Source organism: Danio aesculapii, chromosome 21 (genome assembly GCF_903798145.1).
Source record: "Danio aesculapii chromosome 21, fDanAes4.1, whole genome shotgun sequence".
NCBI lineage: Eukaryota > Metazoa > Chordata > Actinopteri > Cypriniformes > Danionidae > Danio > Danio aesculapii.
In genome coordinates, this window is record NC_079455.1 from 2,067,649 (window position 1) to 2,083,232 (window position 15,584).

The following is a 15,584-nucleotide window of genomic DNA, read 5'->3' on the forward strand; positions in this document are numbered from 1 at the left end:
ATTAAAGTCTTTTTATAGAATATAACTGAGCCATTGTCATTTATAAGTGATTCATGAAGCATAAACTGCCCTCACTTAAGATTAGGTCACACAACTGCATAAAGTTAAGTTAATAAAGCATTTATTAACATACAACTTAACTATTAGTGTAGTGTATGTCTGAATAAATGAAGATTTCAATAGTTTATTAATCATTTACTAACGCATTCTGAGTGATAAACATTAACTATTCTTAAATAACTGGTTTGTAAGTAATGCAATACTTAATTTAGTAATGAATCATTAATAAAGTATGAGAATATGATTATTATTTTATTATTATTATAATTAAGTCAAAAATAGAGCATTTGTAGATGCAATTATAAACTGCTTACTAACATTTATTAATATAGAGTTACTGCTTAACGAATAATGTATTCACTAGATGCTGATGCTTATTAAATGATTTATAAATATTTTTTTCTATTTACTTTTCAATATTAATAAGTTAGGAAATGACTTTGGCAGCTTTAATATAATAGTTTAGCACAGGGGTCACCAATCTCGGTCCTGCAGGGCCGGTATCCCTCCAGGGTTTAGCTCCGACTTGCCTTAAAACACCTGCCTTGGTGTTTCAAATATACATAGTAAGACCTTGATTAGCTTGTTCAGGTGTGTTTGATTAGGGTTGGAGCTAAAATCTGCAGGACATCGGCCCTCCAGGAACAAGTTTGGTGACCCCTGGTTTAGCATATGTACCTTCGGCCCGTCCCCTAAATCAAGTTTGGATTTTGGCCCTTCATAAGAAAAAGTTTGGGCACCCCTGGTTTGGACTGCGGGGGAAACCGGAGCACCTGGAGGAAACTCATGGGGAGAATACAGAAACGCTAACCGGCCCAGCTGGGAAACCAGCGACCATCTTGCAGGGAGGCCACAGTCAGCCATCGAGTCGCCCCATTTTCATTTGTGTTCAACAGAAATAAATAACAAACTCATAAAAGTCTTGCTGGTGAGTAAACGTTGAACTCATTTTCATTTTGGGGTGAAGTAAATCTCTTTAAGACTTGCTGTAAATGATTTCCAGAGACACTGAAGACACAACACACGCAGACACGGTTGTATATTTAACAATATATATATTTTCCGATTTTCAATGTACATTCCGTTTCGACATAAGCTTTTTTTATTCACAAACAAAAGTAGGCATCTAAATAAATACTATATAAAATAGAACTTCAAAATAAATATATCTATAAAGGGACATTTTCATATGTGTGAGAGATTTGTACTTTTTTTTTTCCTTTTTGCTTATTTTTTTAAAACAAAACAAAAGCACGTTGCTCTTCTCTTTAATCCTCGACAATAACAATGAAGGCAGAAAAAGAAACGCAGAGAGTACAAGCCCAGTTTGGAAGGCAGCTTAAAAAGTCAAAAGCAACATGGGTTTCCGCTGACCGAGAAACTGTACCACAAATAGACCTCCTATAGATGATGGTGGATTAAAAAGGAAGTTCTGCGCAGCCGTTTTATAGCCGTATCGTTCTTTATAACCAAAAGAGAAGTGTGAAAGATGGAAAATAAGAGAAAAAGCAAAAGAAAACACCAAATAGGATGGACTGGAATGTTATTTGAGAGGGATCCCTGTTCCTCCCAGACACGTTCACGCGCAGCAGCTGTATATGTCAATCAAGCCCTGAAGATGTTGCACCATTTTAGGAGGAAGGAGGGGAAAGCAAAAAACCAAATGCCGTTCCTTCAGCGGATTCGATAAGATCTACAGTTTCAGGAGGAACCGGGATTAGCCTTGCCTCTCTCGTGCTAATGAGGCATGGCTAGCATTAACAGAGGTATTTTTATTGCCTGGCACACTTTTCTAAATCAAGTGCTTGTAATTGAAATACCTAGCGCCTCCGCTTTTCTACGCCACAGCCACATGACCCCAACCCCCTCCCCCCTCTCTCTCGAAAAAAAAAATATATATATATATTTATAATAATTCATTTATATACTTTTGTACTGAATCGTAATTAAACGGTACCATGCAATTTTCTCAGGACACTTTTATTTTTTTAAGATAGCTAGTTTTTTTTCTGGATGGCTATTTACAAGAACGTGTAACCTGCATAGGTCAACAACGAAAAACATAATCTATGGTACATTTGCAACTCTTCCCAATGCAGCTATATGCGTACGCTATCCACGGCGGGTTAGTTTGCAAACGTATACCCTAGCCTTATACATTCAAGACTAAGAACAGTAGTGTATTTCTGCTTTTCGGATTTGTGCAAATGTTGGAATATGTGAAAATACAGACCAGCGAGGTCCTAGTTTTGCGGGTTAAAAAAGGCAGACGTTATTCGTTCCCTTCGTGCCCTCTAGGGATCTTGGGAAGTGAGCACCGTACCTTAAAGAGCTTACTAATTGGCTAGAGTACAACAACGCATGCCCACTCGAGTAAACTAAAAACCCCACGGTGCACTCCTTTGGCAAAGTCTCTATACACATGACAAAAATAGAGCAGTTTGATACTAGGGCACGTGTTATGTTTGGTAGCGGTAGTAAACTAGAGAATTGTTTTGTTTGTCTTCCATCTACAGTGAAACACTTTGTACATCTACTGTACATAATACTGTGCTTTTGCCTCGTTATCATGGTGATTGGCGTGTTTATTAAGCTAACTTTATAGCTTGTCCCACAACTACTGCTGGCGCAGCTCCCCTCGTAGCTTATGAATGTCCTTGCTATACGGTCACCAAACTCGTTCCAAGCTGAATTCACATGTAATTTCAGATAAACTGATGATCCCTGAGGTCATACAAGGAACTGAACCGCTAAACATTTGGAAGAATCATTATGGAAGTATGCTATGGCATGTCAAAGGGACTCACGAAAGCTTTTTCACCTATTAGCCATCAAAAAAAACAAACATTCAGTCCCCCACAGAAGATTGAAAACATCCACGCGGATACACGGCGTCTTTCGCAATGGGAACTCGGAATCCTTCAGTGACACACAATCACCTCCCATGTTTGCGTTTCCAACAACACAAGAAATAAAAGCTCTAGAACAAGCTCGTAAATGCACTGTGCACAGAGATGAAGTCTGGTTATTTTGATTGTGACATGTGTTATCAGCTTGGAATTCACTGTCATTTTTTTCTTCCGCAGCGCCAGATCCGGAGAGGGATTGCCAAAGTGGAGAAGGTTTCTGAATGGGTGGTTTCTCAAAGAGAAAATAAACAAGAGATCTTTTCTAAACAGACTAAAATGCAGCATTCGGTGTTAGCAAGGTCCTTTAGTAGAGGCTAATACGTGGAACCATCGTGAGGAGAAGAAAACATCTTCTTCGTGTACGTGAAATGATCATTTGTGCCCTTCGGTTCAGTCAAACATTGCTACTGATTTCAACACCTTAAGTACCATGATTTTGGGAAGAAGGTCCTGCAAACCATCACGAGGCTTGTTTTTCTAGCTGACAGGACTTGATTTCTGCCACTTTGCAGGATTGGGTGCTTTTGCATCGACATCCTGGGCGGCTGATGCCATCGTAGCATTTCTGCGAAAGCTTGGCGCAGCCAGTGGCAGGTAAGTAACACACTAGGCAGGGGAGAACCAATGAGACGGCTGCCATGAAGGACCAGCGTGCGCAACAGTTCGAGTGCGAACAGGAGCATGGTTTGTCTGCGCAGGAGCCTTCCTCGTCCTCATCAGTGCAGTGGTAGAAAACCCCCTTGACTAGACACATGCAAGTCACCGAGTCCACTAGGTTTTGTGCGGAGCACAGACACTCTTGGTTGCAAACCCAACAAGAAGGCAAGGTTCGGGGCAGCGTGCATTCAGTGCATCTGCATTTCCCACATTTCTCGCACAGCAGCACGTGCTTTTTCTTCTCTTCAGGCAGGGCTGCCAGTGTCTTAATGTTCTTGGAGCTCAGTATCTTGGGCTGCTCCGCAGCTAGGGTCCTGCCGTGGGAATTTCCGGATGTATACGGATCCACAACAGGAGTAGGAGCTGCGTGATCCAGCAGCCGCTGATCTGAAGACGTGCTACTGCTGCTGCTGATGGAGCTGGGCCGACCGCTGAAGGAGATCCAGGGGTGCGTGGTGGCATCTGGCACCTCACAGCGGGATAAATTCGGATGGTGTGGGGCTCCCAGCAGGACCTCCTGGCCCCTGGGGTTTGCCTTGTGGCTCGGTGGCTGTTGTGAAATCACAGCAGGGGTGTCGATGTAGTCGTTCTCCAAATGCAAAGCTTTCATTTGGTCTATGGGGTAGATGGTCAGCGGGTGCTGGAGGCGTCCGTAGGGAACGCGGCTGTCCAGTAACGGCTGCACCATGATGGAGGAGGAGACGCCGGGAATGTGGTGAGGAACCCTTGACTCCATCTGTAGGTCGTGTTCCTCATATACCAGAGCTCAGCATTTAGCACTCCTGCAACGATTCAAAAATATGACGTGTTATTGTAAATCTCGCTTTATTTATTTATTTATTTATTTATTTATTTATTTATTTATTTATTTATTTATTTATTTATTTATTTATTTAACAAGGAAAATCCCATTGAGATACAATACATCTCTTCTACTAGGGAGTCCTGGTCAAGACAGGCAGCCTATGGCATAGTTAGATACAGTTGGATAGCATAGAGTTACAGAAAAATGAAAATCGCAACACATAGACACACACAAAAATAATATAAACCTTAATCAATTATTAAAACATGTGCACACATCAAAATAGCCAGACTTTAAAATACTGTTAAACATAGCGATAGATGGTACAGATTTCACATGTGGTATATTTTAAAGCTCATTCCATACATATAGAGCGTACGTGGAGAATATAGATTGACGTGACTCTGTAAAAAAATGGCATCTTGAGTAATACCTGATGTGGTATTATAGGTATTGAACACTACACCAATATAAACTAAATATATACTGTGGTCATTTACCAATTAAAGCTTTAAAAAATAAATGCTAACACGTGTTGTTTTCTCCTCGACTGTAATGAAGTCCGTTCTGTCATTTTAGATAAATTACAGTAAAGTGTGTGCTCTTGAACGAAAAAAAAAAGACGTGTTACTGTAAATCTCGCTTTATTGCAGATCATCTAAATGCTAGGAATGCAAGCTCATCTAAATCAGTGATATGCAGTGTAAAATAATAAGAATAAGGATGATTTGTAAAGTGATTGTTCATGCAAAACTAACAATTTGCTCAGTATTTACTCTCCCTCAAGTGATCACAGTTTTTTTTTTTCAGATGAAGACAAAGGAAGATATTTTGAAACATGTTAGAAGCTTGAAACCATTTATTTTTCAGAGTAAGAAAAACAACTGTGGTTACAGGTTTCCGACATTTTTCGAAATGTGTGTGTTCGGGTGAGAGATGAAGACACTTACACATGTTTGTGAGAGGTGATGGTTGAGTGAATTGTGATATTATTATTTTTTATTGGGGGGGTGAACTATTCCTTTAAATATTACAAGCGTAAAAAAGGAGAGAGAGAGAGAGAGAGAGAGAGAGAGAGAGAGAGAGAGATCATGTAAATCTTCATTCAGCTCAAATGTATTAGCATTAGTTTGACTACATGCCTGTAATACTGTTATGTTTTTTTTTTTTTATTGTGAATAAACCAAGCAGAAGACATTACCTCGAAGTTAAGATGCACAAATTTATGTTGTACGATCGACTACAAGCCAGACTAGGCAAAACGCGACTCACTGGACGTTATTCAAGCGTTTAATCCAGTGTAACATTTTTGTTGGACATCATGACCACAGCTTATCTGTCTCCGTGTGTTTGATAACAGCTGCATTTAAGAGAAAATCAACCTGTTGCGTGAATTTTCCGAGATATACTTAAATGTCATCGCTTGAATTGTCTTATAAGCAGCTCTGAAGCCTCTGGAGTACTGCGGTGTGGTCTAAAACGACGCTGCCTCAACTACAGTTCCACACAAAGCAGACTAAAAGCAAACAAAAGCGAGACGGGTCATATTAAATGTAGGCTACTTGATCAGAAAACACCCAGGACATATTCTACAGCGACGACACACTAACTAACATCCGTTTATACCCACTATAAAGCACTTCTAAAGGTTTATATGCGCGAGCTGCAGTGAAGCGTCACGCGATTATATACAACAGAACGCGAACAAACGCGACGCGCGCGCACAGAATCGTGATACGCAACACGACTGTCCGTTCCCCCGATCAAATGAAGCGACGTGTATGCGTTTAACCTCGAATACGCGTATGTTAGACGTGTGCATTTTAGTGTTAAGTCACCCACGATCCTGTCGTGGTTAGTGTTCGTGGTTAAATATTTACTCGAGGCACAAATACACCTTCAAAGCGTTGCTAAAGAACGGCTGTATCGGCGCTTTGTGATAAACCAGAAACTACTGGATTCGACACAAGATGGTATAGCGCATTTGCATTGTATTATTATAAACTATCTATCTATCTATCTATCTATCTATCTATCTATCTATCTATCTATCTATATATATATATATATATATATATATATATATATATATATATATATATATATATATATATATAAACACGCACGCATATCTATTTTAATGAAATAGATTTCCAAAACTCACTTGCATTCGAAAGCAGATCATTTCCTTCTCAGATGAACAGATCGTTGCAATATATTCCAGTGGCAAAAAGAGAGACAGATAGATCCAAACGAAGCCACGAAGTAAAAGCGGACGTCTATCCGCGCGATGTGCACTGCAGTAAGGACACACTCTTCTACATACGATGTTGCAACTACATGAGGGAAATGGCTTTTTATGAATGGGAGGGTAAGAAACGTACTGCGCAGATGCTTTGACAGATTTTTTTTTTTTTTTTTGTGAATGGGAGGGCATTACGACTCGGGGGTTACACTTTTATGAATGGGAGAAATCCGGATCGCACTGCGCATGCGCCATTTCGAGATTTCATGAATGGAATAATGGGGGCTTCTCGTCACAAGGGCAATGTCAAAGCGGATTACATGAAGAAGGCGGCTACAACTGCTTTAATTCGTCTTTTCAATACATTGCCTGTTTCATGTGTGTCGTCTTGAAAGCCGCCTGACCTGCTTTGGCAGGGAAATCGATCATTTCCTCATTTCGAAAAGAAAATGTTAAGCAACAGCGTGTTTACCGAGCACAGCTGCTCATCTGTTATTACTCGACATGACGCACTAGGAATGTAAAAATGCCTGGAAGTGAAGCCAGAAAGCGTTTAATTCACAAAAAAAAAACACTTCCGAGTTTCATCATCGCGGGTTAATTTGTAAACCTCGACCGGCGTGCACTTTATCCTTATTTCGAGTGCTCAGAAAACAGGTCATGTTTAAATACAGTCTCCATTTGATTTAAGGGATGCGTTTGATTCCCCATTTCCAATTTGATTGAGCTCACCCACCGGAGGAGCGCACACACACGCGCGCGCACACACACACAACGCGTTTATGACGCAGCAGCATGAGGTCATGCAGGACCAACAAAAGAACAGGATGTTGTCGATTTGTAACGATCCCACTAGGAGGAAATGTGTGTGAATTTCCTTTTTAACATCCCCCTGTCTGCCCTTCCCCCACGCGGACAGCTAATTCCCAGCTTGTGGCTTGACTAACGCTGTCAAATGTTAATGGGTAGCCTCAAACATTAGCACACATTTCCATGACAACATCCGCTTTCGTATTAAAACCCAATCACGATGATTTGATGTGCTAAATTTAGAGGAGAGAATTTCAGTGTTAGCTCTTGAAAATACCGCCCTAATCTGTATCTGTTAGAAAATATCGCATTCGGTATTGATTAGATGGAAACCTGAGGGGAAGAGACAGAGCTAAACATAGCACTTTCTGTATTCAGTGGTTTCCATTTGGTGCACATGACCACAAACTGAGAACCAGGATTATCAAATGGGGCCATTTAACATCTGTAACACCAATACACAAAGGGTTCTGTGCTAGCATGCCTATCTGAATCAATTAGAAAGGGTTTGTTTGTTTATTAAATCATTTACTGAGGTAAAGTTGGTTTTATATTCGCACACTCCTCTCCTTAATAATATATATTATATATAAGACAATCTCCTTAATAATATATCTTCAGAAAAGTATTATTTGTAAATACTACTAAATAGGAAAATCATATTACCAGCCGATAATCCTATCAAAGTACAACACTGTTCACAGTCAATTAAATAGTGCTAATGTTGTTTTCAAGTCAAACTGGCATACAAATATTCAAAGTAGCAGTAAACAATATGGTCACACTTTATTTTGATGGTCTGCCTGCTGAAAAATCCAGCTTAAACCAGCCTAAGCTGGTTGGCTGGTTTTAGCTGGTTGACCAGCCTGGTTTTAGAGGGGTTTTGGCCATTTCCAGCCTGGTTTTAGCTGGTTAGGCTGGAAAATGACCAGCTAAATCCAGCTAAAACCAGATAAAACCAGCTTGACCAGCCTGGTTTAAGCTGGTTTTAGCTGGGCTCCCAGCCTGGTTAGGCTGGTCAAGTTGGTTTCAGCTGGTCATTTTTCAGCCTGACCAGCTAAGACCAGGCTGGAAATGGCTGGCAACCAGCCTGGAAATGGCCAAAACCCCTCTAAAACCAGCCTGGTCTACCAGCTAAAACCAGCCAACCAGCCTAGGCTGGTATAAGATGTTTTTTTCAGTAGGGCTGTTTGTTGAATTTAAATTACATTGCATCTACATGCCGACTAATTCTCCTTAGATTATAAGTAGTTAGGTTGGGGTTAGGTTTAGTTTTAGAGTAGGTTGACATGTACTTGCAAAGTTTCTTGTAGTCAGTTAAATGTCTGTTGAGGGAGCAGTATCAACAGATATTAAGCAGACAGTCTACTAATACTCAAATGGACCATCAAAATAAAGTGTTACAACAATATAGACCATCAAAATGAACAAATGTGAGAATAAAAGACCAACTTTACCGCAAGGAAATCGATAGTCTATTTTTTTTTCTTGGCCAGGTCGACATTGTAAATTGAGTGGTACAGTACGGTTCGGTATGCTTTTATGGCCGTTTCCACCGTCAAAAGGCATACCGAACCATACCGTACCACTTTTTCGGCACCCTTTGCAATGGGTACCAAGAGTACCGAAAGGCGGAGCTAGATGCGCAGCTGAATGCTATTGGTTTACAGAGATGCGTCACTCGCTCGCGCAACAAGCCAGAATGAAAACAAAGGAACAGCCATGTTTAAATACACAACCGAGACATTACACAGTATTAATATATACATATATAATAACAAGCCAAGGTCGAGCCGAGCTCAAACAAACCTCGTCGTCATCTTGATGAACAGCTACAAAGCCAAGAAGAACCAAATCTGCCTTGTCCTGTTGTTGTTTTAAGAGCCCGTCTAAAAGTGCGAGTCCAGAGAGCTCGTGATCGCTTCTATATTTGAAATAACGAACTTCTTGAGCTCATATTAATAACGTGCTCGTGATCATTGAAGCGCTCTGATATCTGATTCTGTCAGAAAGGAACAAGAGTGAAGCACGAAAAAACAAAGGAGAAGCCTGAAAAAAACAGAAGCAAATGATTCTTCAGCAACCTAAAACATGAACAAACTGCCATGATTAACTATTATCACCACCTTCTGGACTATTATGAACTGGGAAATGACAGAATTACTTGACCAGCCTGGTTTAAGCTGGTTTTGGCTGGTCAAGCTGGTTTTAGCTGTTTTTTTTTCAGCCTAACCAGCTAAGACCAGGCTGGAAATGGCTGTAAACCAGCCTGGAAATGGCCAAAACCCCTCTAAAACCAGGCTGGTCAACCAACTAAAACCAGCCAACCAGCCTAGGCTGGTTTAAGCTGTTTTTTTCAGTAGGGAATCAAATCATCTTGATGGAAAAGTTAGTAATAAACATTTATACACAAGTATTTATGTGTATAAAGCATCTGTTTTGTGAGAAGTGCTTCTCATATGATATGTGAGCAACCCAGCTTTACTGTGACATTTCCTCGAGCGAAAATGACGTCGTCTGAAACTTTGTCGTATACCACGCCAACCAAAAGAGTAGCATTGGTACCCTTTCAGCAGTGGAAACGCAAGCTTGATAAAGCTGACCCGTGCCGACCCGTACCGTACCGTATTGTACCACTCAGTGGAAATGAGCCACTAGTTAAATAAAGTTATTTTGTTACGTCTTTTATGCGATTATTCCAGTTTTGTGCATGACTTTAATTCTCATTTTTGGATGGAAACATAGCTAATGAGTTTGAATATTGAAAATACCATTTAAAAAAGTTATATAAAAGTCACTTTGTTGAACTGTAGAGTTGAATTTTCATCATTAAAAGTGGACAGAGCAGAGGTCAACATCCCATAATGCAATTCACAACCGCAAATAAACCCAAAACACACTAAAATACGTCAACTGTTCATTAGCAGATACTTTTACAGAAGTGTAGCAACCTGATTTAAAAAGCAGCAGCAGCAGCAGCAGCAGCAGCAGCCTGTGGCCAATTGGGGGGTCCCTGCAGCTCAAGCCAAGCCCACAGGAAGGAGCTTGTGTGAGGGATCTATCTATGCAGAGAATGCAACCCTTTGGAGATGTGGGCCCTGTGTGGGAAGAAAATGAAGGCCCTTCTGGTCCCCTGCTGATAGTGAGAGGAAAACCGAGCTCTGGGTAAGATGCTGACCTTTGACCCTTCTTCAGAGGACTGACAGGAGCGGCCCTGAACTCTCACCCACGGGACAAACCAGCGCTGAAGCGTGACCTGCTGCTGGGGGCGTGGAGCTGCCATTCAGGACTCCAGCATTCTGGACATTCCACGCGTCGTTCCCTTATAGCAGATACCCCTCCCCACTGGACCCACTGCAGGACCCCACTGTCCCAAACACGGGGATCATACAAGCACTGGAAAGACTTTAACTTTATTTTATTTGACCTTTACTATACTTTACCTTTCTTTTACTTTACATTTATTTTACTTTACATTTACTTTACTTTACCAATATTTTACTTTACATTTACTTTACTTTACCAATATTTTACTTTACATTTATTTTACTTTACATTTACTTTACCAATATTTTACTTTACATTTATTTTACTTTACATTTACTTTACTTTATTTTACCTTTCTATTACTTTTATTTACTTTTCCGTTACTTTGCTTTACCTTTCTTTTACTTTACCTTTCTTTTACTTTACCTTTCTTTTACTTTACCTTTACTATAGTTTACCTTTATTTAACTTTACTTTTACTTTACTTTACCTCTCTTTTACTTTACAATTACTTTACTTTACCTTTCTTTTACTTTTATTTACTTTACCTTTACTTTGCTTTACCTTTTTTTACTTTTATTTTACTTTACTTTACCTTTCTTTTACTTTACTTTACCTTTATTTTACTTTACCTTTACTATAGTTTACCTTTATTTAACTTCATCTTTACTTTACCTCTCTTTTACTTTTACTTTACTTTACCTTTCTTTTACTTTTCTTTACCTTTACTCTACCTTTACTTTACCTTTCTTTTACTTTTATTTACTTTACCTTTCCTTTACTTTACCTTTATTTTACTTTTCATACCTTTATTTTACTTAACCTTTACTTTACTTTTTTACTTTACTTTAGTTTACCTTTCTTTTACTTTTCTTTATCTTTATTTTACCTTACCTTCCTTTTGCATTAACTTTATTTTATTTCACCTTCTTTTACTTTACTTTTATTACTTTTCTTTACTTTACCTTTCTTTTACTTTATTTTACTTTACTTTTATTTTACTTTACTTCACTTTACCTTCCTTTTACTTTACCTTTCTTATTTTCACTTTAACTTTATTTTACTTTACTTTACCTTTCTTTACCTTTCTTTTACTTTACTTCAGTTTACCTTTCTTTTACTTGACTTTACATTATTTAACTTTTTTTTTTACTTTACTTTTACTAAACCTTTCTTTTACTTTACCTTTATTTTTTCACTTTACCTTTACTTTACCTTTATTTTACCTCTATTTTACTTTACTTCACTTTACTTTTCATTACTTTACTTGATTTTACTTTACCTTTCTCTTAATTGAATTTATCTTTATTTTACTTTACGTTTATTTTACGTGACTTTACATTTCATTACATAACATTACATAACTTTACTTTAACTTTACCTTTCTTTATTTCACTTTACTTATACACTGAAAAAAATAATTCACTGAATTTACCACATATTTTTCAAGGTAAGTGGATCCAAACAGTTTAAATGGGCTGAATGTAAATAAATTAAATTGAACTTTACTACATTTATTTTGTTTGTTTAAATTCAGTCCATATAAATTGTTTGCAACCACTTACCTTAAAAAAAAATTAGTGTTCTCCCTGCGTTCACGAGGGTTTCCTCCGGGTGCTCCAGTTTCCCCCACAGTCCAAAGACATGCGGTGCAGGTGAATTGGGTAGGCTAAATTGTCCGTAGTGTATGAGTGTGTGAATAAGTGTGTATGTGTTTCCCAGTGATGTGTTGCAGCTGCTGTTGCATCCGCTGTATAAAACAAATGCTGGATAAGTTGGCGGTTCATTCTGCTGTGGCGACCCCAGATTAATAAAGGGACTACGCCCAAAAGAAAATTAATGAACGAATGATGAATTACGATTATACTCAGCAGAGCATCACACGAGCGTTGTATTGTCCATAGTAAACGTGCACCAGTATTTGATACAGCCAAACAGAGTACAAAGGAGTCATTTTTACAGTTTGTTTTGGTACGCAAAAGGGTTCTCTGAGCTTTATCTACAGTTTAAGTCATGTGGATGGTTTTTGGTTCCTTTTCTGGACTTTGAAAATTCATGACCCTTGTGTCTATTAATATAAATCTACTTTAATCTATATATACAAAGGTGCATACAAAGGTGACCAAAGTCATTTCTGCAGTCGTTTGGTGCGGAAAACTGTTCTTGGAGCTTCGATTACAGTTGAAGTCACATAGAAGGTTTTGACAATATTTCTGGCTCCTTTTGTGGACTTTATAAATTCACAACACCTTGCTGTCTGTTAATATAAATGTAATTAAATCTAATATACAAAAGTGAGTACAAAGGTGATCAAAGTCATTTCTACAGTCTGTTTGGTGCGCAAAAGTGTTCTTGGAGCTTCAAATAGTTAACGTCACTTTGAAGATTCCTTTTGTTGTCCTTCTGTATAATATAAATTTAATTTCATCTAAACTATTTTAATTTGTGTTCTGACGGTCTCAGTGCATGTAAATAATAACAGAACTATCATTTTTGAGGGAACTAACCCTTTCATTGGTTTCAGACTGGACGATAAGTAAAAAGTGTTTGCCGAAGCATGTCTCTCAAGCTCCAGATCAGAGCATATTGTGTTTTTCCGTCTTTTAATGTGGGTGTTTTGACTTAGATGAAGTCCCCACTTCCTGTGACAGCAGCTGGTTCTTGGCTCGCAGAACTGGAAAGAATCAAAAGAAATGTGCGAGACCTGTAATTACATGTCAACCGTTCGTCTCGTCAAACAACCTGATCTTATCTAGACACAGTATAGCATCCTTTAGTGGTATTCCCTGCTTACTCTGTAATTTTCTTCGACTGTGTTTTAATTAGACAATTACATGTTGCACCAATCGAGGTTATTGTAGTTTTGCATTTTGAATTAGTTTTTATATTGATGCTATGCTTAAAAAATTGCTGTAAATTTCTGTGTTAGTTCATTCGATCAATGGTTAACTATTGAGTGCTGTTGGGGATATTTTCATTCACTCTTTGAGTCTTAATTTGGCCACAGCTTTCTTTGTGTTTCAGCAAATGGAATGATTTTTGGTGACAAATTTTGACGCATATTTTAGGAAATAATACACTCTGGGCAAACTTACTACCCTTTCATTATGTTTGTGGCTGTTTTTACCCCATTGACTTCCATTGTAGTGACATTATTTAATTGTCATGATTGTTTTGATTGTTTTATGATTGTCGTAAGACCATTATAATTGTGCCATGAATATTTTTCAGATCACATTTTCAGTGAAACAAACTGTATTTGTCCTCATTAAAAGTGTCCAACCCAGGCTCATTCTGATCACGTACCCCTATATACATTTCTGGAGAGCGCCAAATACGTCCCAGGAGCTATGTTATTTTGCAGTTTTAGTTTTCGCAAATCCACCAGAGGGCGCTGTGTGCACTTTTTCAGATCTCACATTTCCCCAACCACCCCCTTCCCCAAACCCAACCAATAGTGTTTTAAAAAGCACTGACCAGCACCCACCTCCTTCGCTAAATCCATCCGACAGTGCTTTCAAAAGGAATTCAGAAAAAGAAAAGCCCTCGCAGCCGCCGGATTTTTACCATCGTTTTACATTTTACCACATTCTCACCCTGTTATTTACTTGCTTGTTTTATTTATTGTTGTTTGTTTTTGTCTTAGCCTCTTTCTGGAACCATTCTTCGACTGACTCGAACCCCGCTGTCGTAGTCAACTCCTCTTTACGACTCAAGTCCACTGACATATACGACAAGCCACTGGACAAACTGGTAACAGTGGAAAAGCTGCCTATACTGAGGTACGGAGTCAGCTGTTAAGCATGAAAAGGAACGGTATCATACCGTCGCGTAGCGTCCATTTTAAAGACTAAATGCAGCCATACGTTCCTGTGGCTACATAATTCGTGATCTCCAGAAACGTATAGAGGGCTGCGTTTTCAGAATAAGCCTATGTAGCATTACTTTAATTTTTAAGTGTGTCATTAATATTTAATGACACTTAATAACAAATCCAGCTTGCACCACTGTAGTTTAGGTAAAATATATATATGTCTTGATAATGCCAAGTTGTCATGACAAAGACAAAAACAGGTCGTGATGTATAACAAACAATGTCATCTTTACATTTCAAATGTCATAACTGAGCATATTACACTTAATAACAGTCGTCATAAGCATGCATAAAATCTGTTCATTTGTTGCTCATAGTAAATGTTTTGTTTGAGTTGTGTGTACTTAGCTTAACTTGCATTCGTAAGTTGGGTTAACTTGTCAAATTGAGTTCAGATTAGTCAGGTTTTGAAGTTGTATTTATTTTTAAACTCAATGACAGTCTTATGAACACTCCTTCATATATAGTGTTACCAAATCATATAGACTGTTCATTTCATGCTCATGCAGTAATCCTAAAGTGTTACCATTAAGCATCGGGCTATAATTCCAATCAGTGCAGTCGGGTGGCAAAAGCAGTGTCATGCCATTATTATAAAGGTTCAAGGACTGTCTTATGAGCATCAACATTCAAATAAAGTGTTACCATATCATACAGACTGTTCATCTGTTGATCATGCAGTAATCATAAAGTGTTAGGCATTGGGCTGTATAATACCAAACGGTGCAGTTGGGTGGCATAGCAGGAGGTCAATCTTTCTGCTGCCCTCAGCGCTTCTTGTTGACATGAGAAGGCCTGACCTTCATTAGTAGTGCATCATGGAGTCACTAAACAGCGGGAGCTATATTTGAGACCTGAATCAGCAATGCTGCCCCAAGCAAAGCACAGTGGATCAGCATTATGCTTCCCAAGGAGGCCTTTGTTGACAAGCTACAGGCTAAAATAAGCTCCGAGTCC

The 15,584-nt window shown here is 38.7% G+C and overlaps 1 protein-coding gene across 1 annotated transcript; it reads right to left on the reverse strand.

The window, feature by feature from the left end:
- Window positions 1-2,058: 2,058 nt before the first annotated feature.
- spry4 (sprouty homolog 4 (Drosophila)) lies at window positions 2,059-6,774 on the reverse strand. The gene is made up of 2 exons (XM_056446509.1): window positions 6,596-6,774; window positions 2,059-4,408 (listed from the first exon to the last, which is right to left on the reverse strand). The coding sequence occupies exon 2, from the start codon at window positions 4,360-4,362 to the stop codon at window positions 3,430-3,432; it is 933 nt and encodes a 310-aa protein (XP_056302484.1). The 5' UTR covers window positions 4,363-4,408; window positions 6,596-6,774; the 3' UTR covers window positions 2,059-3,429.
- Between the last annotated feature and the right edge of the window lie 8,810 nt (window positions 6,775-15,584).

Bases quoted from the DNA above. Each gene is read 5' to 3' on its own strand.
- spry4 (XM_056446509.1), bottom strand. From the start codon at position 4,362: ATGGAGTCAAGGGTTCCTCACCACATTCCCGGCGTCTCCTCCTCCATC.